This window comes from Melozone crissalis, unplaced genomic scaffold (assembly GCF_028551555.1).
Source record: "Melozone crissalis strain CALT ecotype California unplaced genomic scaffold, PUWL_Pcris_2 ptg000108l_1, whole genome shotgun sequence".
NCBI classification, from domain to species: Eukaryota; Metazoa; Chordata; class Aves; order Passeriformes; family Passerellidae; genus Melozone; species Melozone crissalis.
The window spans coordinates 954,486-979,266 of NW_026535885.1; the positions used below are offsets into that span (position 1 = coordinate 954,486).

General features: G+C 50.4%; 4 protein-coding genes across 6 annotated transcripts; 2 read left to right on the forward strand and 2 right to left on the reverse strand.

The window, feature by feature from the left end:
- Positions 1 to 648: 648 nt before the first annotated feature.
- On the forward strand, positions 649 to 6,593 carry LOC128947862 (RH-like protein). 2 transcript variants are annotated; one of them, XM_054292365.1, is made up of 10 exons: positions 649 to 852; positions 1,331 to 1,517; positions 1,732 to 1,882; positions 2,179 to 2,320; positions 3,372 to 3,529; positions 3,935 to 4,072; positions 4,289 to 4,434; positions 5,014 to 5,093; positions 6,129 to 6,202; positions 6,484 to 6,593. In XM_054292365.1, exons 1-10 carry the CDS (start codon positions 717 to 719, stop codon positions 6,508 to 6,510), a joined length of 1,239 nt encoding a protein of 412 aa, XP_054148340.1. In that variant the 5' UTR covers positions 649 to 716; the 3' UTR covers positions 6,511 to 6,593. The 2 variants fall into 2 exon arrangements, with proteins under 2 accessions (XP_054148340.1, XP_054148339.1); XM_054292364.1 differs by lacking the exon at positions 6,484 to 6,593 and having other exon boundaries at positions 6,129 to 6,259.
- A 1,073-nt stretch (positions 6,594 to 7,666) lies between these two features.
- TMEM50A (transmembrane protein 50A) lies at positions 7,667 to 11,858 on the reverse strand. 2 transcript variants are annotated; one of them, XM_054292327.1, is made up of 7 exons: positions 11,811 to 11,858; positions 11,176 to 11,278; positions 10,264 to 10,376; positions 9,609 to 9,676; positions 8,726 to 8,818; positions 8,268 to 8,328; positions 7,667 to 8,038 (listed from the first exon to the last, which is right to left on the reverse strand). In XM_054292327.1, exons 2-7 carry the CDS (start codon positions 11,266 to 11,268, stop codon positions 7,993 to 7,995), a joined length of 474 nt encoding a protein of 157 aa, XP_054148302.1. In that variant the 5' UTR covers positions 11,269 to 11,278; positions 11,811 to 11,858; the 3' UTR covers positions 7,667 to 7,992. The 2 variants fall into 2 exon arrangements, with proteins under 2 accessions (XP_054148302.1, XP_054148301.1); XM_054292326.1 differs by having other exon boundaries at positions 11,764 to 11,816.
- Positions 11,859 to 11,935: 77 nt separating this feature from the next.
- On the forward strand, positions 11,936 to 17,123 carry RSRP1 (arginine and serine rich protein 1). Its single transcript, XM_054292225.1, has 6 exons — positions 11,936 to 12,146; positions 12,278 to 12,333; positions 13,409 to 14,020; positions 14,542 to 14,696; positions 15,744 to 15,827; positions 16,242 to 17,123. Exons 1-6 carry the CDS (start codon positions 12,076 to 12,078, stop codon positions 16,428 to 16,430), a joined length of 1,167 nt encoding a protein of 388 aa, XP_054148200.1. The 5' UTR covers positions 11,936 to 12,075; the 3' UTR covers positions 16,431 to 17,123.
- Positions 17,124 to 17,573: 450 nt separating this feature from the next.
- SYF2 (SYF2 pre-mRNA splicing factor) lies at positions 17,574 to 20,061 on the reverse strand. The gene is made up of 7 exons (XM_054292199.1): positions 20,002 to 20,061; positions 19,810 to 19,923; positions 19,470 to 19,595; positions 19,229 to 19,346; positions 18,658 to 18,748; positions 17,871 to 17,969; positions 17,574 to 17,788 (listed from the first exon to the last, which is right to left on the reverse strand). The coding sequence occupies exons 1-7, from the start codon at positions 20,059 to 20,061 to the stop codon at positions 17,623 to 17,625; spliced, it is 774 nt and encodes a 257-aa protein (XP_054148174.1). The 3' UTR covers positions 17,574 to 17,622.
- Positions 20,062 to 24,781: the final 4,720 nt, after the last annotated feature.

The window sequence follows — 24,781 nt, forward strand, 5'->3', positions numbered from 1 at the left end:
CCTTCCACTGTGCCAGGGTGCTCCAAGCCCTGTCCAACCTGGCCTTGGACACTGCCAGGGCCTCACCACCCTCCTGCAGAAGAACTTTTCCCTAACAAAAGTTACTTTGTGCTTCACCCTGTCAAAGATCACCAAGCTTTGGTCTCTTTTTGGAAACAAGCTGTGAATCCGAGCATCACCTTTCCAATGTGCCATCCTGAGGGAAAACGGGTGAATTCCTCACCTTTGGGGTGTTCTCCCTGGACGGGATTTAGTAACAGGTAGCAGAAAGGCTCATTGTGCTAGCTAAATTAATTCTAAAATTGCTGCTTGAGCTGTTGCCATGTTTAGAGAACACCAGGTTTGGTTCTGTGTGAATTACCCATGGGTTCACAGGACTGGCAGAAAAAGGATCTGGATGTGGCCGTGGCTGTGACCACGGCTGAGACTGTGACCGTGGCTTTGCCCACAGACACTCTGAGCTCAGCCCATGTGAGCCGGACTCCGTTTGGCTCCTGCCGTAACCCAGATAAGGAGCTGCTCCCTGCTCACGCCTCTCGGCCTGGTTATCTCTCACTGAGCTCCCATTGCTGACCCCCACAGCTCCTGTGCTGCTGGTGTGAGGGCACAGGGACGGTCCCACCGGGCACAGGGACATCCCTCAGGGCACAGGGACATCCCACAGGGCACAGGGACCAGAGGAATCTCTCCTGAGCTGCTGCTCCATGTAGTGCACGATGCCTTCCCGCTACCTGAGCTTCCGCTGCAGCGTGCCCTGGCTGATCCTTGTGCTGCAGGCTCTGCTCCTCCTGCGCTCCTTCTTCGGCTTCCCACGTGTCAGTGACACCTACTCCCCGTCCAACCCCTACCCAGGTAAGCCTGGTACCCTGCTGGGGAACAGGGGGATCCCTGCTGCTCTGCAGGGTCTGGTGGTGAGGAGCAGAATGGTTTCATTGCTCTCTGAACTTGCCAGGAGTGCTGGCAGCTTCTTTATGTCACAGGTGTGATGGGGATCCGAGACTGAATTGTAATTTTGGTCAGTTTTCTGTTGGGGTTTTCACCTCTCAGCCCCCATCCTGATCCATTTACACATCCTGATCCATTCAGATCAGCGTGTAAAAATAAATTCAGCTTTAAGGGTATTTTATTTTTTATTTTTTATTAAGGGTATTTTATTAAGGGTATTTTTTATCTTATTATGCATTGGAAATAAAGTTCTGAAATTCTTTGCAACCTCTAAACAATAATTAAAATTTTACCTGAAGGCTTCTTAGTTAACTGTAATTTTTTAATTGATTTTTTTTTTTAAACCAGAAATCTCCGTTAATGATTTCACTTTTCTGTCCCGCAGAATTTCAAGATGTCAACCACATGGTGATTTTTGGATTTGGCTTCTTCCTGATGGTTCTGAGAAGATATGGCTTTAGCAGCACCGGGTTCAACTTCCTGCTCGTTGTTCTGGGTGTCCAGTGCTCTGTGCTGGCAGAGGATTTATTAGTTTTCCTTAGGGGACAGCGAAATGCACCTGGTTTGGAAAGGTAATGAGTTCGTGTTAGAGCTGGGCTGGTGCAGAACTGCTGATTGCTCCCTGTGCAGTGAATGCCTCCTTGTGGGGCCCTGGTGGGGTTGGGCAGAGTCACATTTGCAGGCATTTTAGAGGACTTTTGGTTTTTAAGTACATTGCTCTGTGTAATTCCTTTTTATTGGCCCTGGTGTCACCCTGAGGCTGAGTTGTTCTTTCCTCTCTTGCAGCCTAGCAAAGGCTTTTGTGAGCGTGACTGCTGTGGTCATCTCCACTGGGGCTGTCCTGGGCAGGGCCAATCCTGTGCAGCTCATTGTCATGACCCTGGTGGAATTAATCTTCTTCTACGTGAGCAGATACATCAACGAGACATTCCTGGAGGTACCCTGGTGGGATTGGCAGAGGCGTGGGGGGAAATGTCGCTGGAGCTTTGGGGCAAAGGCTTTGTGTGGCCTGGTTCAACTCACAGCTGTGAATGTTCAGTCAGGAGCTGCAGCAAAGGCTTTGTGTGGCCTGGTTCAACTCACAGCTGTGAATGTTCAGTCAGGAGCTGCAGCAAGGCTGTGTGTGGCCTGCTCAGCCCACAGGAAGCTGTGAATGTTCAGTCAGGAGCTGCAGCAAAGGCTTTGTGTGGCCTGCTCAGCCCACAGCAAGCTGTGAATGTTGTGTTGGAGCAGGTCTCTCGGCACCTCACTGGGACGCACGTGTTCCTCTTTGGAGCCTACTTTGGCCTGGCACTCGCCTCCCGCTTCCCTGAGGCTCCCCCGGGGCTGGACAAGGACAGGAGCACCCCAAAGTCAGAGCTGTTCTCAGTGCTGGGTGAGTCCTGCTGCAGTGCCCCAGCTGCACGAGGGATTGAGGGAGAGCATGGGCAGGGCTGGGGGTTTAAATGCGAAATGCAGCTCTGGATGCAGCCAAGCACACAAACTGTGCTGTTTGTGACACTGGCCCCTCTCCTGCCCGGCCCAGAGGCCACTCCTGCCACAGCTGGGGCTCAGTTTGCTCTGTCACCTCAGCACAAAGGCAATTCCAGGCTCCCAGCTCTTTCTCCAGGCTCACGCTCCCTTTCCTGGCCAGGCTGTCCCCTTGGCCGGTGGTGAGGGGCTGTGTGCCAGAGCTGAGCTCAGAACTCGTGTTCAGCAGGGCTCAGGCTGCTGCTCCAGGTGGTGCACAGAGATAGAAAAGGGCAGTCCCTGCTGGTGAGGGAAATAAAGAGATAAAGCCTGCTGAGGGGTGGGGAGTGTGATACAGACAGGCCCATAAGGGTAGGGACAGGCTCAGGGTCTGGGGCTTTCACTCCTTTTCTTAGGGGAGCAATTTGGTGTCTTTATTATCACAGTAGTGCAACTGCCAGCAGCTGAGCCCAGAGCTTCCTGCAGGGGTCCACAGAGTCTCAGTCAGTCTGTGCCCAGTTTAGGGAACACAAAATTTAAATGTTCCTCTTTTGTGTCCCTGGAGTTCTTGTTTGCTGTTTATTTCTAGAGCTGAGCAGATCCTCGCAAGAATGCTGCAGAGGATTTTATATCTGTATTTACGACTGGCTAACTGCCTGATCAGTGGGAATGGGATGAACCATCTCACATCCTCAGTGCCACATTCAGTTTAGAGTTGCTGAAATGGCCTGTCCTGTGTGAGGCAGGGTTACCTGTGCCTTGGTGCACTGAAATCATGGATATCAGCAATGGAAACTGGATTTGTGCCTCACAGTGACAATGCCTGTGTCACCTGTTAGAGGTGTGGGACAAAGCTTTGGGAAAGCTTTGGGAATTACAGTGAGTGCACCCTGTGGTCTGCAGCCCTGCAGGGACAGGCAGTGATGGCTCCCTGTGCTTCAGAGCAGCTCCTGAGGCTCTCTTTCCTTGTCCCCAAGGCACTGTGTTTGTCTGGGTGTTCTGGCCGAGCTTCAATTCCATCCTGCCTTTACTCAAGATGCGAGCAGTGCTCAACACTTACTTGGCCCTGGCAGTGAGTGCTGTGGCTGCCTTCATGTTGTCTGCTCTGACCTCCAGGGATGGCAAATTCAGAATGGTAAGGACAAGGGAAAACCCTGCATGGGCTTTTTCTGTTCAAAGAGAGTTTGTGGTACCCTCAGGAAGTGAAACCTTGCCCAGGGTCTGACAGTCACAGTCTCACAGAGGGGTTTGGATGGGAAGGGGCATCAAAGATCACCTCATCCCACCCCTGCCATGGGCAGGGACACCTCCCACTGTGCCAGGCTGCTCCCAGCCCTGTCCAGCCTGGCCTTGGGCATTGCCAGAGGGATCCAGGGGCACCCACAGCTGCTCTGGGTACCCTTTGCCAGGGCTTTACACCCTCTCAGGGAACAATTCCTTCCCAACATTGAATCTGCAGCTTCCCTCTCTCAGTGCAGAGGCACTGCCCCCTGTTGTAGCCCTACAAGCCCTTGTAAGAAGTCCCTGTTTTTGTTTCCAGGCTCAGATCCGCAGTGCAGTGCTGGCTGGAGGCGTCACCATCAGCTGCACCACAGAGCGCATCCACCACCCCTGGATTGCCATGGTCCTGGGGCTGCTGGCCACTGTCATCACCATCCTGGGCTCTCACTGTGTGCAGGTAATGCTCAGTCCCTTAAATACTTCTTGAATAAGCTGTGTAAGTGGTTTTTCCAGTGCAGGAAACCTCTTTTCCAAGCTAGGAAACCTGAGGTGTTTTGAGCAGAGCGCAGGATTGCAGCTCCTGAGAGCAAATTCATCCTCTAGGTCTGCAGCAGCTGATCTGCAGTTACCAGCTTGTGTTTCTGGGTGCAATTAAACCTTTTCCTCTTCCCAGAGGTGCTTTAATCCTGCCTTGAAGCTCCAGGATACTTCTGGAGTTCATTTCACTTTTGGGTTGCCTGCTGTGCTTGGAGCTGTGGCCGCTGTTGTGCTCACAGTTGTAGAAGATGGGATTGCCACGCGATGGAATGATTTATCCAGGTACATGAATTCTTGTATTAAATAATTAAGATAAATAATCCTCACTGCAGCGTGCCCTGAGAAGAGTTGTTGGACACCCAGAGAGCCTGAATGTCACCACAATACATTGCTTTGTATCAGGAAGCCCACCATAACCCTGAAGTCCAAAAACAAAAAAGTCAGTAAAAAGGAATTTGAGATTTGAGCAGACTTTGGGTCCTGTTTTGTGCCTCCCTTTTTGTTTATGTTAAATCCAGCAGACACAGGAGATGAAGGCTGGGCGTGTGCCTCCCTCCAAGGCTCACTTTGGGGTTTGGGATGTTTTGGGGGGCTCAGGAGGGAGGGAGAAATGAGAGTGCAGCATGAGGGCCTGGCACTTCTCATCGTGTTCTTAATGAAACATTTAAAGAAGTTTTAATACCAAAAGGATGGACAAAATAAATCTTCTGAAGTCTGCATTAGGCTTTGGTGTGTTCCTCAAACATCTGACTGCAGCTGCAGATTTGAGAATTACAGCTTCTGTAAGAGATTCTGATAGCTGCAGATTCATTCCCGGTGGTAATGCTAAATAAAAGGTGAAACACTTTTTTTGCTTTCCAGACTGGGTTATGATGCCTTTGTTTATATTGGTGCCTTCTGCCAGACCATCAGCACTGCCCTGATAACAGGATTGATTACAGGTCAGTACTGAAACATCCCAGGAATCCCATTATTTCCTTGGAGCAGGTTTCTCTGGGTAAATCACTTGTGGGATAAATGAGTGCCAGGGACTCCTCCCAGCCAGAGCTGTTTTGCACAGAAATAACCCAGCAGCACCATTCTTTCAGTGCTGAAGTTTTATTTTAACCCAGGTTTAACAGCTGCCTTCAACCTGCAGACAGGAGAGGTGTGAAGATGAAAATACTTCCCCTTTTGGCTGTTGTCTTATTGACAGGAGATGCCCCAATCTGGGGCTTGTCACTTTTTAGGCCATTTGGAGCAAATGTGCAAAGTTTCAACAGCATCAGGAGCTGCCTGAGCGCAGCTGCAGCCCTTTGATCAGGAGATTTGGGGATTTTTGGGACTTTTTGCTGCTTTGGGAGCAGCAGCCCTCACGTGGCTCCCGTGGAATGCTCTGGTTTGTGGCAGCTGCTGCTTTTCCCCAGCCTCTATTTCTGTCTGGGCAACAGAGAAATGGCCAGAGAAAATTGCTGGGAAACACACCCTACAGTGATTTTTGAATGTTTTAATTTATTTAAACCTTTGCATTACTTTAAGTGTCATGAAGAAGGAACAGATGTTCAGAAAACATCCAGCAGAAATAACCAAACATTCACTGTTGAACCAATTGATCAAAAATCCAGAGATTCCCATCAGAGATCCCAAACTCACAGTGCTGATAAGCCACATTGTTTTTAATACACTGGCAGTTTGTTTTTAATACACTGGCAGTTCTCATGCAGGAAACTCATCATTTTGATGTATTTTCATAACCTAGCAGCTGTTTGATGGGGTTTTACCTAAAGCAATTCATTTTTAGTATCCCTTGATCCTGGCAAGCCTCTTTTTGTATTTAAGGCCAGCTCGAGTCAGGGGGGCTCTGCTGGAGGATTTAGGTCTGAATTTGTGTTTTGCTCTGTTAAATTGGGATAAATGTTGCCAAGAAACTCCTGTTACACACAATCCTCCCCTTGCCCTGCTGTTTGTGTTTATTTTGGATCTATTTTCACCAACAGGTTTGATCTTAAACATCAAACTGCTGAAAGCTGTGCATGTCTCCAAGTACTTTGATGACCAGTTTTACTGGGAGGTGAGTTTCAAAATTATTCAGATTCATTGTGGGGGAGTTCATTTAGCACCTGGATGAAGAACTCCATGTATTTGAATTAAAAATATGGAGGAAAAAAGAGTTATTCCTTCTCCCAGCACAAACAGTCCTTGGGCACCCTTAGGTGCTGATGTGAGGCTGTGTCTGAATTACAGGAATAACAAATGGGTGAAAATAAGCTTTTTATCAGCTTTTCCCTTGGTTTGGGGGGTTTTCCTGTGATGATTTGATGTGTTCTGACACAGGAATGTTTGTGTCCACAGTTTCCCCACTTGTCTGTTGGATTTTGAGTGGAGGATCCCAGCTGACAGACAGGACCAAGATAAGATTTTCCCCTTTATCACCAGAAAAACTGAACAGCTATGGTGGGTTCAAAGAGCACTGAAACACCAATTCTCAGACCCACAAAAGCCACCCCAATGGACACTCAAAAATGAAACTGTTCCAGTTATTCTTGAGAGATACAGAATGTAAATTCACAAATGCAAAATTCAGGTGCATTCAGCTTTTCTGCTTTGTTGGCCTTACCTTGAATATTTTTTATAAGATATGTATTCATGGCTTCTCAAACCAAATGCTTGGAAACATGAAAGTATTTTTAGCTCCCAGGTTTACAAGGCAAAATGATGGATTTCAAAGTGTCATTTCTCAAGGACCACTCTTATCTAGCAAAGTGCTCAAGTTTTTAGGCTGAATTGATTCTGCTGAAGGCCTCGACAAGCCAGGATTTGATGAGTGAGCTGGAGCAGGGCCAGAACTCTGCATCCTGCCTGCCTGAACTCCTGGAAAAACCTGGATATTATATACAACTCCTGAAAAATCTGGATATTGGGAGGTTCTGATGGGCAAAGCTCAGCTGTGGGTGGTGTTCCTGAAAGCCCTGGGGTTTGGTGCCAAGTGTGAAACACTGACAGAGCTCAGGGGGGACAGCACAGGGGAGGGGGCTCAGTGCTGCCAGCACCCCATTCTGGAGAGCAGGAATTTGGGGACAGAGCATTCTGTGCCACTGAACCCTGGGTTTAAGTGGATTGTGATCCTCAGTGTTTCTTTCTTTCCGAAATTGTTTCTATAGAAAATCTTTGAGAAGTGCTTACCTAATAAAGAGTGAAAACTGAACCGTGGCTGTTTCCCTTCCTTCAGCACCCTGGGAGCAGTGGTGTCAGAGACATCTTTTATGAAAAATCATTTCCTTAGGATGTTTCCTCCTGAGAAGCAGCAGGAGCTCAGCAGCTCCCAAACCTTCTACACACAAATGGGAGTTGGTACTTCCCAGATACCTCCTCTTTATCACCACAGCATAAAGGAAATATTCAGGAATTGAGGGGAAAGAAAAATCCCAAACCACCCCAGTTCTGGATTACACAAGAAAAGCCACACACCACCAAGTTTTGAAATTGAAGAAATGGTTATATTGCCCAGATATAGGAAACATTTAATAAATATCTATTAAAAGGTTGTTTAAATGCATTTTTAATAAGTCTTGGAGTGTAAATAACATCATAGAAAGAGCTGGTTAAATACATCCGTATTCCACTCTCCTTTTATTTGTAACAAACATCATTTTAGAAAAGTGACTCCACTGCTGTTTGTAGGAATTTTACGTGTCTCAAAAACACCACAACACTGAAGTGGACGTACAAGAGTAAAAAAAATAACCAGAATAGAGCTGGATTTAGTGCTTTCAGCTTTGCTTGATTTCTCTTCAGACACGATGGAAGGTTTACAAAATGGTTTTACAAAACTCTGGGGGTGCAGGTAAAGCCCAGGGGGGTTCACTGCCACAGATCCTCCGTGCGCCCAAACTTGAACACCAGGCCCCTGTGGGAACACAAAGGGACACCACAAAAACCTTGTTTAAAACCTCTCTTGTATAAAACACAGGGTTTCAAGGAGGATTTGTTAACCCAGTTCCTCTGCAGGCAGATCCCAGTTTATTCACACAGATCTGCTCACAAAACAGGACTTCAGCACCACCCAGATCACAGCAAGTTTCCATTTTTTTATCATTAAAAAGAAACGGTAAACAAATAAAAGAGGTCAGTCTTACCCAAAAAAGATGAATGCATTCTGGAAAAACACTGCTATTCCTGGGTACACCACTGGTTTTTCTAAGAGGAAAAAAAAATCCCCATAAAAATTTTTTTGAAGTAATTTTCAAGCCTATCCCATTTCTGACATGTCATCTCCCTTGTGCTAATTTAGCAGAGAGGCTTTGGGAGCAATCTGCAGGAGCTCAGTAATTTGTATTCTGGGAATAAATCTCCACCCAGGGAATGATTCCCTTAAAACTGCAGCAGTTTAATTACACCCACGGAGTTCCCAGCTGGGTTTGTAGAGGAAGTTTGTTCTTAGAAATAGATCAGATCCATGCCAATATCAGTAATGATATGGGAGAGTGGAGTGTAGGGCAAAATATTCAAACTGGGCTTCTAAATACCAGTCCTAAAATGCAGAACAGTGGATTTTAAAAAACTGAAACTCCCCAAAAACAGGCTCAGCTCTTACCTTTAACCACGTAGCCCCCAAAGAGGATCCACATGGAGGCAATGAGGGAGCCAAAAGCCATCATGAAGCCAATGAAGAGCCAGATGCGAGCCCCTGCAATGGGATGGGGATGTGCTGTGCCCGTGGGACCCTCACAAACCCCCTGGCACAGCTGGGACAAGCTGTTGTATTTATGAATTTATGTTCTTAAAAAGCTGATTTATTATTTTATAAATAAATAAAATATATATTATTTTATATACAAAATAATATATATAATTATATATAAGTTATAAATAAATAATTTATATATTACAATATATAAAAATATGCATTATTTAAATATACTATATAATATACATTATACAGTGTAAATTATAATATATAAAATATAATATATAATATAAAATATATAAATTATTATAAAACAATTTTATAAATTATTTTCTATATTATATTAAAAAATGCCGTACTAAAACTATACTAAAAAATACCAAAATATACAAACAAAAAGCTAGAAGATATTAACAAAAACTGGTGACTCTCTTTCCAGAGTCTGACACAGCTTAGCCCCTGATTAATAAAAACAATATAATAAATAATACACAATATTATATAATATATAGTATATATTATAATATATACAATATAATATATAATAAATATATAATACTATATAATCAATAATAGCCCCTGATAAATAAAAATAATTTACGTGAAACCAATAAAACAATCACCTGTTAAATAAACAGTGTCCAAAACAACAAAACGCAAGAAAAACAAATCAGATAATTACAATTTTCATTTTGCTCTGAAGCTTCTCAGCTTCCCAGAAAAAAAATCCCCCCAAAAATTATTATTTTTTTTTTTAATATAAAATTAGCAGGGACCCCATCCCTGGTACCTGTCTGGCCCAGGCAGCCCTCGCTGTAGCTGTCCCCCCGCACCTGCCCGTTGGACACGGCGTTGATCCTGCAGAAAAGGGGACAAAAATGGCATTAAAAATGGCATTAAAAATCTCCTTTTCACTCTCACTGCCCTGCTGGGGTGGGGCCCTGTGTGAGAAGTGCACATCATATGGCTGTCACCTGATTTTTAAAGATTTTCCAAGCTTTCTGATGTTTACATTCTTGTAATGAACTTTCTCGCACACTTTCTGTAAATAACTTACTGGTTTGCATTCTTTTACAGAGAAGGAGAAATTTGATGGACTGTGGGTTTGTCCAGTGTCATTGGAGAAAATAATTTATAAATATAATTTATAAATAATTTGTATACTGTATACTAAATAATACTAATACTAAATAATACTAATATTAATGTACTATGTATTATTTAGTACTATGTACTAAATACTACTACTACTAATAATAATACTAATATATACTAAGTAATTTATATATTATGTACTTTTAAAAATTTATTAAATATACTACTTAAACATACTATAAAAATAATTTATAAATGTACTATTTCATGACTATTAAACTTTTAAAATTTTAATACATTTAAATTAATGTTAAATTTAATAAATTAAAATTTAACTTTTCCACACTCACATGAGGAATGCAATGGTGGCTATCACCCCACAGGCGTGGTAGGAATGGTTGAAATCTTCCATCTGAGGGTATTTCACAGCAGCATCAATGATGATCCACCAGCCTGTGAAAAACTGGGGGGAAAAAGAGGTTAAAATGTAGATAAAGCTTAAAATTCAGAGCTTAAAATGTAGATAGAGCTTAAAATACAGAGATTAAAATACAGATAGAGCTTAAAATACAGAACTTAAAATGCAGATAGAGCTTAAAATACAGAGATTAAAATGGAGATAGAGCTTGAAATACCGAACTTAAAATGCAGATAGAGCTTAAAATACAGAATTTTAAATACAGATAAAGCTTAAAATACAGAGTTTAAACCACAGACACAGCCTGTCCTCAGCCTGGGATGGCTCTAATAAAACATCAATATTTAAACAACCTGACAGCCTCCAACCCAGACTAAATTGACACCATTAGTTTGGGATCAGGCTGTCTGCAGAGCCATTCCAGCAGTTATTTCCACATTGTGAAAAATGCAAAAAACGGTGAAATTTAAAAAATAAACGGAGGAAACCAGGCCGGATTTTGTCAGTAACTCTGCTGCTACCCACGGGGACAATGTATCCCTGTTCTTCCTTTCCTGGGACGGCTGAGGCTGGAGCAGCTTCTAAAACCATCAATTCCAACCCACTAAACCTGTGCCCAAATGCCCCAAAAATCCAGGTATTTTTAATATTCCTATCCGCAGGGACAGTGACTCCAGCACTGCCTGAGCACCCTTCCATGCAGAAATTCCCTCTTTTATCCAACTTGAGGCCGCTTCCTCCCATCCTGTAACGCGGGACAAGGGGCTCCCAAACCGCTCCTGATTTTGATCTGAGTTCAGAAAACCCCAAACGAGCCCGAAGCGGGGAGCAGGGCGGGCCGTACCAGCACCCCCGCGGCCACCGAGGCGATGGTGTTGCGCTTCTCGCCCCAGTCCACGCACTCCGAGCAGCGCAGGCTCTCCAGGAACCCGGACATGGCTCCGCGACTGCGGGGGAAAGGAGAGGGAACGGCGGCTCCGTCCGCGCAGGAACCGAAACGCGGCACCGACCGAGCACCGGGACCGCCCGAGCACCGGGCACCGCCACCGGATCGCACCGGGGCACCCCCGATCCGCGCACCGCGCATCCCCCGCACCCCAATCCCTGCATTCCCTCGCACACCCTCCGCACCCCGGTCACCGCACCCCTCGCATCCCCCGCACCCCGATCCCTGCACCCCGCGCATCCCCCGCACCCGGGTCACGCATCCTCCGCACCCCAATCCCCGTACCCCGCGCATCCCAATCCCTGCCCCCCGCGCATCCCCCGCACCCCGCGCACCCCAATCCCTGCACTCCGCGCATCCCCCGCACCCCAATTCCTGCACCCCGCGCATCCCCCGCACCCCAATCCCTGCATCCGCCGCTCCCCGGTCTCTGCACCCCCCGCATCCTCCGCACCCCAATCCCCGCACCCCGCGCATCCCCCGCACCGTGCGCGCCCCCGGCCCCGCGCGCTCCCCGCGCATCCCTCGCGCACCGTCACGGGACGCGGCGGCGGCGGCCGCGCGCAGGCGCAGCGCGCGCGCGCAGAGCGGCCGGGGGGGCGGGGCCGCCGTTCGCGGGGCGGGGCCGGCGCGTGCGCCGCGAGCGCGGGGGTTGCGTAACGGGAGGGACGTTCTGGAAGGTTCTGGTGCCGCCCTCAGTCGCTGGCGGGCGGCGGCAGCTGCGGTTCTGTCGCTCGTCTGTCGCTCTTCTATCGCGCTTGTATCGCCGATCGCGGCTGGCGCAGCGGGCCCGGCGCTATGGGGGTGACTCACGAAGCGGGGCTCTCCCCTCAGGACCCGTGCGGGGGCAGCCCGGCGGGCTGGAGCCGGTGAGGCGGCGGGACGGGGCACGGCCGGGGGGGAGGAGGCGGGAGCGGCCGGTCGCGGTGGCTGCTGCGGGGTGAGGGCCGTGCATCGCTCACGGGTGGGTTTTTATGGGTTTTTATTTGTTTTATTGCAGGAGCGCGCAGGTGCCTCAGGGGAACCAGCGCGGGGCGTGCCCGGCAGCGCCCAGCGGTGAGTGCGGGACCGGAACGGACCGGGAGGGCTCGGGGGGTTCCGACCGGCCCCGGGCCCCCACGGACCGGGCGGGACACGGGCCGGGAGCGGGGTGGCGATGGCAGCCGGGGGTTTCTCTCATTTCCGTCCCGGCGTGTGACCTTGGCTCTGGCGTAGAGGTGAAATAGTGAAACTTTACGTGGAGTAGTAGCGAGAGGAGTGCGTCTGACAGCTCTCCCGCAAGTTATATTTTAAATAGGTTTCAGTGCGGGGGTTGGATTTGTTGCCTAACCTCGCTTTGCGCCGAGCGCTAAATAGAAATTCGGTGTCAGAGCGAGCTTCCCTAAACTGTAAACTGGTTACGTAACTCCGGGCTTAAGTCTTGTGATAAGATCCTTACCCCGAGTAACCTTTGTAGCCATAAAATGGCTGCCACTCCAGGGACAGCCATTTTAATTATTAATATAAGAATTACTGCGTCCTGTGCGAGTCACGGCCACTGAATCATCACCCGGCTTTGCGCAGAGCGTTTTGAACAGCAGCTTGTTGCACGCACTGCTGGGATGTGTGGGCCTGTGTGCCACCAGTTTTGTAACGAAATACAGGCAAGATCTTAGCTGCTTTATACTTAAAAGATACTTTTATTTTCTCTTGTTGAGTGAGAACCTGTGGGGAAGTGTAAGCAGAAAACTCCTCACTTTGTACTGAGCTGCAGGCAAATGGTCATTTTGTATCATAGATGTATCATAGTGGGTGATGAAACACCTTGAAAATTCTTTTCAAGAACATCAAGATTTTCCTCTTTTTTGGAGGGAAAAAAGGAATTGCACTTAAAACCCACACAGAATTCTCTCCAGAATTTCACACAGAACCAACCACTCAAGGTTTAAACTGAAGGCTTTCTTTTTTCACACAACTTCGTGTTTCAGTTTTGTGGCTGAGTGCAGGAGAGGGAGCTGAGCTGTCACTGGCAGATGGCCGGGGGGTTGTTGGGGTGTTTAATTACCCCTGGCCTCTGTGTGTCACCGTGTTTGTTGTTCTGAGGAAGTGCCCCGGTGCCATAAACACTGACCTTGCCCCTCTCTCCCTTCAGGAACAGAGACGGGGCACTGCCGAGCCGCAGGCAGAGCCGAGGCGGAGGCTGACAGCGCGCAGAAAGGCAGCGCGGGGCAGACGGCCGACATGACCGAGTTCATGGATGACCTGAGGCTGGGCTCTCCCGAGCACCGGGACTCTCCCGAGCGCCGGGGCTCCCGGCGGAGCTGCTCGGGCTCCAGCCGCTCCTCCAGCCGCTCCTCGCGCAGCTCCAGCTCCAGCAGCTCCTCGGGCCGCTCCTCGCGCAGCTGGAGCCGCTCCCGGTCGCGCTCCCGCTCCCGGCGGCGCCGCTCCCGCCGCTCCCGGCGCCGCTCCCGCTCGTACTCGCGCAGCCGCTCGCGCTCCCGCGGCTCCCGGCGCTACCGCGGCTCCCGCGGCTCCCGCTACCGGCCCCGGCGCTACCGGCACCGCTACGGCCGGCGCCGCTCCCGCTCCTGGTCCCGCGGCAGGCCCTGCTACCGCCGCTCGTACTCGCGCAGCCGCTCCCGCTCCCGCGGCCGCCGCTACTACGGCTTCGGCAGAACCGTGTACCCCGAGGCCTACCGGGGCTGGAGGAGCCGCTCCCGCACGCGCTCCCGGAGCCACTCGCCGCTGCACCTCAGCGAGAAAGGTACCTGAGAGGGGTTGGGGAGAGACTGGCAGCAGGGGTGGGTTGGGCCAGGGAGGTTGTCTGTCCTTCGCTTGCTTGGTTTGTAAAGCCTGAGTGAAGGAAACCTCAGTGTGGTTGGACAGATGTGTTAAAAATTGCATTACAAATGTAGTGAAAATTGTTCTTCAGAACATTAATTGGCACAGAGGACAGGCTGTGATGAGATCAGGCCCAGCTGATAATTGCATGTAAAGCCTGCAGGATTTAGGCTTGAGTAGATACACATGGATTTTAATGTGACACAAAGCATTTTTTTTATTCTTTCCTCTTGTAGACCATAGGGAACTCCTGCAAATAGCAAAAGCCAATGCTGCAATAAAAATTGTTCTTCAGAACGTTAATTGGCACAGGGGACAGGCTGTGATGAGATCAGTCCTAGCTGATGATTGAATGGATGTAAAATATGCAGGTTTTAGGCTTGAGTATTTTAATGTGGATTTTAATGTGACACAAAGCACTTTTTTTATTCTTTCCTCTTGTAGATAAGAGGGAACTCCTGGAAATTGCAAAAGCCAATGCAGCCAAAGCTCTGGGAACAGACAACATTGTCCTCCCAGCCAGCCTGAAGATCTCTGCTCCTGCCAAGGAGATCAAAACCGAGAAGCAGGAGCGTGAGGAGGCCACGGAGTCAGCTGAGGTAAGTATGGAGTGTTCTCCTGACAAGGTAAACACCTCTTGGACTTGTCTGCATGGCTGTGCTGTAGTTGAACTGTGGAGGTTGTGCTTATGAGCTCAAACTCTTGAACAAAAACTTCTCCAGAGGCCTCGAGGCTCTGCCTTAAGCTGGAAGCACAGAGGCCCCTCTGGTTGATCCCTGAGTGTCCAGTAGGGACAGCTGGGGAAGGAGAGGAGACTTGTTCCTTTGACTTGTTCTCCTGATGGGATAATTCCCATGAGTTCCACTGGTTTATGCCTTCTGACCTAAGATCAGCACTCTCCTTGCCAAACCTAGTGAATAGCCTGAGGTTTTTGGTTTTTTGTTGTTTTTTTTTTAAGGTTAAATCTTTCTGCATTTTTTAACTGTTAAAAGCTTTTCATGTGCAACAAACTGTTTCCCAGAAATTCCATACCCAAGCACACAATGCATTTTACATACTTTATTTCTGTCTTATAGAAATCATGACTATGGTTCCAGACATGAGGAAGAAAATCTGGTGGTAATTAAGGGACTTTGTGGGCTGTAGCTGCTGTGAATTGAAGGGAGGGAGAAACTCGAGCAGCTTGAAGTGAATTTTAGTTTGGTTCTGTCGTGGTGTGTTCCCCTGAGTCACAGTAAACACAAACCTGCAGCCACTGCCTGGCTCAGGTGCTGCTCTTGCAAAGGGAAGTGAATTTGCTGAGGGTTTGACACAAATGGTGCAGGCATCCCTTTCATAAACATATGCAATATATTGCAGATGTTGAGAGAGTACAGAAGAAGAGGCCTGCATCCCTTGCAGATAAGTTTATTGTTGTTCTCCAGAGGAGGGGTGTGCAGAGCTCTGCCCCTCACTGTCCCTGCTCTGCTCTGGGCTGGACGGGGCTGGAGCTGCTCCAGGGCCCAGGAATGGGCACAGCTGCACTCTGGGCTCAGCCCTGCTGTAGCTTCCCAGCTCCTTTAGATGAAATGTGAACCACTCCAGAGAAAGCTGTGCTGAGCCCTGGGTCAGGGATCCCCTCCTGAGCTGTGTCTGCTCTTCTTTAGCAACCTGGGAGTGCAGCTGAGGACGTGAGCAAGGCTGGCATGGAGAGAGCAACCATCCAGAGGAGCATTTCCTTCAGCCCTAATGTGAGTGATGCAGTCCCAGCCCTCCTGGCTTGGGCTTTTCCCAAATAATCACCTCAGAAACAAAAGGAATTTAATGTTGGTAGTGATTTCCCTGCAGAAGTTGGTGGAGCACCCTGAATACACCTCAGCGGTGTGTTTGAATTAAGTGTTTGCCTTCAATCTGAACAATTCAAAACTAGAACTAGTTTCAAACATAGCTTATCTCAAGTTATGTGCTCCAGTAATGCAAACTCAGGATTCAGGGATTTCTCCTGTGTTAAGTGCATGTGATTGATACCCAGTGTAGGCATCAGGAATTCCAGGAGCTGGAGAGAAAACATTTATATAATTTATAAGATTAGCACAGATAAACCCCTTGGTTTTAGCACGTTTTTTTACAGGAAATCTCTCTTTTTTTTTTTTTTTTTCTCCCAGAACACAATGGCCAAGCCTGCCCTGCAGAAGCCAGTGAGCCACACTGTGGTTAAGGAGCCAGTGGTTTCTCCACCCAGGGAGGATGACAGGAAGGGAAGCCCCTATGGGCAGTGGGTTCCTGTCAAGAAGGAGGAGAAGAAAACATTCCTGAACTTCTCACCCAAAAGCTCCCTGTTCCGGGCACGCTGAGGGGAGCCCCTGGCACTGCAGCACCCTCAGCACAGAGGGGGACTCACGAGGGCTTGAAGACTCGTTAATACTGAGTATTTATTTTGAGGTCTTAATTTTTGGAATCTTAGGTTTCTCTTTCAGATAGAGAGCACACAGATCCAGAAGCCAAGATGGGAATCTTGTGTATATTTGTAAATATTTTATATTGCTTTATTGGACTAGAACTTGCAGGTGGGTAACTTTTTCTAAACCATAGTTGAGTAGCTGTTCTTTGCACACCTGGATTTCCCTTGTGTAACTGTTTACTTCAAGTGAATAAAGTTTAGTTTTGCACTGGCTGTGTCAGGTGTTAGGCCTGAGTCCATGTGGTTATTTCTGGGTTTCCCTTGCACTCCCAGCTGCATCATTCCAAAAGTGGACCCTGCCTTGATCCAGGCCTCTTCCTTCCCTGGGTCCCCTCTGGAAGTGGGGATTGTGTAGGATTTCAGCTGCCTGCCACAGAAATGTCCCCAGTTACTACAGGCTTGTGTTTATTTGGGGTTTAAGATGAGCCTCCCTGTGAGGCAGGAAGGGAAAGTGCAGGAGGGTTCCAGACCTCTGCTCCAGGAGAAAGGAGTTCAGGAACACAAGGAGCTCTTCCATGGACTGGGAGTAACTGGTTAAACTTGGCTTTTGTATAAATAAATTATTAATAAAATAAACTAAATTGGACTGCTCCTGTCTGAAATCTTCTTTAATTAACCCTTGAATGGGTGGGAGGATCCTGTGTCTATCCTGTCGCTGTGGGTGAGGCTGGACAGGGGGAACCCTACCCTGGAATTGCTGCCCAGGAGGATTCCCACCCTGGAATTCCTGAGGGACAGGAGGGAGCTGCCTTGCCTTGGGAATGTCACTGCTCCTCATCCTGCTGGCAAACAAAACCTCAACTCAACTCCCAAATTAGACCAAAGAGTTTATTTAGAGCATGAAAGGCAGAACCTGGCTACTCCTGCAGCCAAAGCTATTTACAGCTGAATTCTGTACATCGTTCAGCACACTAAGAGACAGCAACAGCTACAATCTACTTTTGATACAAGTTAAAATTGAAAATGGCAACAGAGGAGCCAGGAGTGAGCAGTGCCAGGCAGGCTCGCAGGGCCCAGGCTCAGTTTGAGCTGAGCTGTGCCAGGCAGGCTCACACAGGCCAGGCTCTGAGCTGTGCCAGGCAGGCTCACACGGCCGTGCCCCTCTCCAGGTTCTGTTTGATCTCAGCTGTGTATTTCCCGTAGAACCTCTCAGCCTTCTGGTTGAACTTGGCGTTCCTCTCGTTGATGTAGTCGATGTCGGCGTCGTCGTTGTAGGGCCGCCTCCTGCTGTACTTCTCCCTCTTCTCGATCCTGGGGGGCAGCAGGGGCTGAGCCCGGGCCTGCGGCACCCCCAGCACTGCCCTGCCCTCCCCCCGTGCCCCCCTGTACTCACTGCTTCTCCAGGTCTGCCACCATCCTGTCCACGCCCTCCTTGGAGGGCACGTGTGTGCCGTGAAGGAGGCTGTTGGAGGTGGGGTACAGGGCCTCCCCGCTGTGGGAGAGCACAGTTACACACCTGGCAGTGCTCAGGCTCCTGGGGATCCCAGCAGAGACCTTAAAGCCCAGCCAGTGCCACCCCTACATCCCAAACTGCTCCAAGCCCCATCCCCACCTGGCCTTGGGCACTGCCAGGGATCCAGGGGCAGCCACAGATCTCTGGGCACCCCCTGCCAGGGCCTGCCCACCCTCACAGGGCAGAGTTTCTTCCCAATACACAACCCAAATCTCCCCTCTTTCACTCTGATCCCCTCACCCTTCTCCTATCCCTGTCCTCGTGGTTTCCCTGCTTTTGCCCAAATTCCCCTGCCACACTCGCTCAGCTGTGCCAATCCCAGACTCAGATGAGAAATGTCAACATTAAACCCAACACAGGGACCAGCAGGTGCCTCTGGAAGATACAGAGCCCCCCAGAAACCTGTCTGAACACAAACTGGGCAGGTCTCAGTCCTTAAACCCAGCTTAAAAACCCCAAACCCTGCTCCAGGAAGTGCCTGATTACCCACTGGAACGTGACCTCACTGGGTTAGTACTTCCTCCAGTGCCAAGCTGGGAGAAATGAACCTCAATAAGTACCCCCATTCCTCCTGAAGCTGGACCCCTGAGAGTACAGAACAGGCAGGAGGGATTTCAGGGTGTGCTGAGCCCTCAGAGAAGCCCCAGGGAATGACACCAGCACTCACTGCTGCTCCTTGAGCTTCTCATACTGCTCCAGGTCGGGCTTGATCTGCCGGGTGAGCCGCTGGTACTGGCGCAGCTGCGCCGCCGCGTAGTCTGGGTTAAAAATGATGGCATTTAATGGCTTTTATAGCACTATTTTACATATTTTATAGCATTATTTTATATTTCTATAGCACTATTTTACATACTTGATAGCATTTTTAATATATTTTATGACATTTTTAATATCTTTTATAACATTGGCTTTCGGAAGTTATTACTGAGATTCTGCTACAGAACAATTTGTAATCCCTTTAATCTGCTTTTTGTATAGTGAAATCTGTAATCTTATATATAAATAGCATTATTTTATGTATTTTATACTGGTTTTTAATACTTTATACAATTTTAAATATCTCTTATAGCATTGGCTTTCGCAAGTTATTACTGACCACAGAGATTCTGCTATAGACCAATTTGTAATCCCTTTTACCTGCTTTTTCTATAGTGTAATCTGTCATTTTATATATAAATAGCATTATTTTAGCTATTTTATAGCATTTTTAATATACGTTATACAATTTTTAATCTCACCTGAGAAGCCCAGGTCGGGGTTTTTCTTCTTCTTCTTCCTCTCCCACCTCTCGGCGTCCTCGGCGCTGACCTCCAGCAGCTTCACCCGCTCGTAGTCCTCACCCCTGGCTGCACATTCCTGAGAGAGGAGATTTGCTAATCCCAGCTCTGCACAGCCCAGCCCAGCTTTGGTAATCCCAGCTCTGCACAGTCCAGCTTTACTAATCCCAGCTCACACCCCGGGCTCTGGGCAGTTCTTTACCTTCTTCTTCTCCTGCACCTGCAGCTCCCACTCCAGCCGAGCTTTTTTAGCTTCCCAGTTCGGGGGCAGCTTCAGCCTCTTGTCCTCCTCCACCACCTCCTGGCTGTTCAGCTTGCAGGCCTCGTACTGGAACCAAACAGGGCAAAACTCCAGCACAGAGAGAGAGAACAACCCCGAGGGGAACAATCCCCAAACCCCGAGGGGAACAGAACAGAACAACCCCGAACGCCCGGGGCACAAACCCACCCCGAACAACCCCAGAGCAATCAGGGCTGGAAGATCGCCCAGCCCGACCCCCAGCGCCAGCCAGGCAGTGTTTGAGCCCGGTTCTGGTCCGTACCCGCTTCATGTGGAGCTCCCGGAACCGGCGCAGCCGCTCCTCCCGCCTCTGCTCCGCCGCCTTCGCCGCGGCCGGGCCGGGCTCTGCCTGCTCCTCCTCCTCTTCCTCCTCGCTCTGCAAGGACCCGCACTCAGGCAGGAGCCCCGGGAGGAGCCGGGACCCCCGTCCCGCCCGGTCCCGACCCCGTCTCACCCCCACATCGGCCTCGGGCACCCCCAGGCTGCTGAGGGCCGACACCGCCGCCGCCGCCATCGCGCCCCGCCGGCACTTCCGCCTTCCGCCGCTTCCGGTGCTCCGGCACTTCCGGGTTCTGGCGCGTCCTGCAGGGCGCCCCCCAGCGGGCAGGAGGTGCTGCCGCTCCCGGATCCTGGAATTCTCCCAAAATGCGCAAAATCCCCCAGGAGACCCAAAACAGGGCAACGTTACAGGGGGAAAAAAAAAATAAAAGAAAAAAAAAGGTTTTGTTGCAACTTCTGAGCCAAGAAAGTCCCGATCTCCGTGGAGCGGGGTTTGCAGCGGAGCCGCGGCCGCCCAGCAGAGGGAGACACAGCCCCGGCCGTGAGGCGGCTCTGGCGGCCTGGGCTCCTCAGCTCCACTTTTCTCCTCTGCTAAAGGGATTAAAACCACCCCAGAACTCCTCTGTCCTCTCAGCTCCACTGCCAAAGGATCAAAACCACCCCAGAACACCTTTCTCCCCTCAGCTCTGCTCTCCTCCCCTGACAAAGGAATAAAAACTCCCCAGAACTCCTTGGCCCCCTCAGCTCCGCTCTCCTCCATTGCTGAGGGATTAAAAACTCCCCAGAACTCCTCGGCCCCCTCAGCTCCGCTTCCCTGGGTTTAAAACCACCCCAGGACAGCCCCACCCTTGGGGTCTCCCCCAAACAATTAACCCCAATATGAAAATGGACCAAAACTTATAAAAATGAAAACTCTGACTCTTGGGTGTAGCCGTGGCCAGGCTCTTGCTCTTCCCCCGGTGAATCCTGTGATGGATTCTTAATAAATACATTTAAATATTTTTAATAAACCCCTACTTTACTCCTTTAATTCTTTCCTGTCCAGGTATTGTCTCCAGCCATCCCTGCTGAGGGTGCCCAGAATTGTCCCAAATTCCCAAATCCCCGAGCTCCTGCAGGGCTGACAGCAAACACAGGCCCCTGCTCTGCCTGGCACTGACATTTATTTTATTTTTAGATTTCAGAGTGTTTGTGTTCCTCGGAGCTGCCTCCATTGTCTCCTGCAGCTCTGCCTCCCCTGCAGGGCCGAAATGAAATGAGAAATTCCAGTTCCATGTAGAACAGGGGCTGGAGCTGGAGGGACTGACTCATCTTGGGTGGGTTTGGGCCCCTCAAAGGGGAACGGGCTGGCCAGGGCTGGGGAGCAGCATCCCTTATCTGCCCTGAGCTCTTATCAGGGATTGCAGCGTGCAGCTCCTGGGCTGGGGGAACGGAGGGGCCTGGGAGGTTTCCCGGAAAATAATGGGAAAATAATGGAAAAATAATGGTGACAGTGTGCCTGAGGCCACAGAGCCTGGGATCCCAGAGGTGTGACCCCAAACCCTGGGAACAGGGATATGGAGGGGTTGGGTATGCAGTGCTGTGATTTAGGTGTGTAATTTCATGTTTTGGGTGTGCAATTCCATGGTTTGGGTGTGCAATTCCAATCCCATGGTTTGGGTGCGTAATTCCATATTTTGGGTGTGCAATTGCATTGTTTGGGTGTGCAATTGCATTGTTTGGGTGTGCAATTCCAATTCCATGGTTTGGGTGTCTAATTCCATATTTTGGGTGTGCAATTGCATTGTTTGGGTGTGCAATTGCATTGTTTGGGTGTGCAATTCCAATTCCATGGTTTGGGTGTCTAATTCCATATTTTGGGTGTGCAATTCCAGGGTTTGGGTGTGCTATTCCATGGTTTAGGTGTGTAATTCCATATTTTGGGTGTGCAATCGCATTGTTTGGGTGTGCAATTCCAATTCTATGGGTGTGCAATTCCGATTCTATGGTTTGGGTGTGCAATTCCATATTTTGGGTGTGCAATGCCACAATCTAGACCTGCAGTGCCACAGCTTGGACCTGCACCACATTGGGTCACACTGGTGTCCCCACAGCTCTGTCTTGGTCACTCCTGTGTCCCTGAGCTGTGATGGTCACTGCCACGTCCCCATGGCTCTGTGATGGTCACTCTGGTGTCTCTGACGGTCACTCCCGTGTCCCCGCAGGTCCCTCCTGCCCCGGTGCCCAGCCCATCTCCTCCTCCCGCTGTCCCCCCCGTGTCCCCCGGTGCCACCGGGCCGTGCCACGTGTCCCTCGCGTGTGAGCCCCGGCCCAGCCCCGCAGCAGCTGCGGGACCGCCGGCGTTTCCTGCCCCAGCGAGCTCCGGGTGCTCCGCAGCTGCTGCCCCGGCCCGGGCGTGCTCCGAGCGCCGCGGCTGCGGAAGGAAGGAGCCCTGGCGAGCAGGGGAGGCGGGCGGGGCTGCAGGGAGAGCTGCAGGGATGGAGGGATGCAGGGAGAGCTGCAGGGATGGAGGGATGCAGGGAGAGCTGCAGGGATGCAGGGATGCAGGGGTCCAGAGATGCAGGCAGGGTTGCAGGGAGGCACACAGGGATGCAGGGAGAGGTTCAAGGGTGCAGAGAGAGGTGCAGGGATGCAGAGATGCAGGCAGGGATGCAGGGAGAGCTACAGGGGTTCAGGGATGCAGGCAGGGTTGCAGGGATGCAGGGAGAGGTGCAGGGATGCAGGGAGAAGTGCAGGGATGCAGGCAGGGATGCAGAGATGCAGGGATGCAGGCAGGATTGCAGGCAGGGATGCAGGGAGAGGTGCAGGGATGCTCACCCCGCTCCCAGCCTCATTAGCAGTGACAACAGGGCACCGATGTCCCCAGGCAGGTGGGGACCCTGCCACACCTTGGATGTTTTGGGCAGACTCCTCTCTTTTAGTTTAAAACTCCCTCTTTTAGTTTAAATCTCCCCCCCATTGAAACCCCCATTTCCCCCAGCCGGGGATCCAGACCTGGGGCAAATCTCCCTTGGGGCAGTGCCAGGGGGTCCCTCAGGGCTGGGGGCTCCAGGGCGATACTGGGATCAGCCTCCCCGGGAAGCCCCCGGCAAGCACCAGCCCTGATCTGAGTCAAGAAAAACAAACCTGGGCCTGGAACTTGCACAGGACACAGCCAAACTTGTAATAATAACATTAATCCAGCAAAACGGGGGATCTGAGCTGTGGGGAAATTAATTAGGGACAGAATTTATTGTGTGGGGTCATTAAGCAAGGGGAAATTTGGAGAGGGTTTGGTTTTTAGGTGGAAGAGAAGCTGGGTCTGTGTCAGGCCGGTTCCTCTCCATCACAGGCTCCTGTTTGTGTCCTCTTGGGTTGCAATTGCAATCTTTCAGATCAGACACAAAATCATTGGGCCGGAGAGCCAGAAGTACCTGGCTAATGGGATTAACAGAAATTAACCTGGTTACGTGGGGACTCCATCGAAAATGAGAAAGTGCTGATGGCCAAAATCAATTCCTCCCCAGCCAAATGACTGCAGGCCTGGCTTAGGGTTTCAGTCTAATGCTCAGCCCTCAGCAATGAGCAGGCTGGGATTGAATTAGGTCCTGATCGTGGAGTTCAAATGATGGCAGTGGTTTGTCCTTAATGCCAGCAGAGAGCTGGGGAGAAAATGGGAAATCCTCCCTGATTTCCCTGGAATCACAGGGAGGGTCCTGCTGGGTGTCCCTGTAATGGGGAAAATGGGAAATCCTCCTTATTTTCCCTCTGGAGTCACAGGGAGGGTCCTGCTGGGTGTCCCTGTGATGGGGAAAATGGGAAATCCTCCTTATTTTCCCTCTGGAGTCACAGGGAGGGCCCTGCTGGGTGTCCCTGGTGCTCTCATGAGGAGCTGCCTTGCCCAAACCCTCCCTGCGTGTGTTCCAGCCCAGGATCAGAGCTGGAATTGGGGCAGTGGGCTGGGGACAGTGGGGTGGGATGGATTGGGATCCCCAATGGGCTGGGATGGGATGGGATGGGATGGGATGGGATGGGATGGGATGGGTTGGGAAGTTGTGGGCTCAGGATTTGCTCTGGATTTGCTCAGGATTTGCTCAGGATTCGCTCAGGATTTGCTCAGGATTTGCTCAGGATTTGCTCAGGATTCGCTCAGGATTTGCTCCTGTCCCTGCCGTGGGACACCTGGCAGGAGCACCCCTGGCACGGAGCCATCCCTGGAGGGCAGCAGCTCATCCGGGGGCCCGGGGAGGGAGGATAACGTCACGTTTCCCCCGGATCAATGGAGATTTTGGTTCGGCAGTTATTAGCCCGGTGCCATAAACTATCTGAAAACCACAAAAGTAAAATAATAAATCTCCCTGTTTGCCTCCTGCGCGGGGTTTTTAAGTAGCCGAGTCCCTCCAGGCAGCGGTTCGATATCGCAGCGCACACAAATCACCGAGACAGAGCCGGATTTTGGGGAACAGCGGGCGGGCTTTGCTGCTTTCCAGCACTCAGCCGTGGCCAGGGAAGCTCCCCCGGGCTCCTTGGGCAGGGCTGGGGGGGAAAAGGGGGAATGGGGAGGTGAGGTGGCTCCAGGATGTGTCCCTGTCCCACCATGGGGCAGTCTGGGGCTCTGGGATGTGTCCCTGTCCCACAATGGGGCAGTTTGGGGTGCTGGGGATGTGTCCCTGTCCCACAATGGGGCAGTTTGGGGCTCTGGGATGTGTCCCTGTCCCACCATGGGGCAGTTTGGGGCTCTGGGATATGTCTCTGTCCCACCATGGGGCAGTTTGGGGTGCTGGGGATGTGTCCCTGTCCCACATCGGGGCAGTTTGGGGCTCTGGGATGTGTCCCTGTCCCACCATGGGGCAGTTTGGGGTGCTGGGGATGTGTCCCTGTCCCACAATGGGGCAGTTTGGGGTGATGGGATGTGTCCCTGTCCCACAATGGGGCAGTTTGGGGTGCTGGGGATGTGTCCCTGTCCCACCATGGGG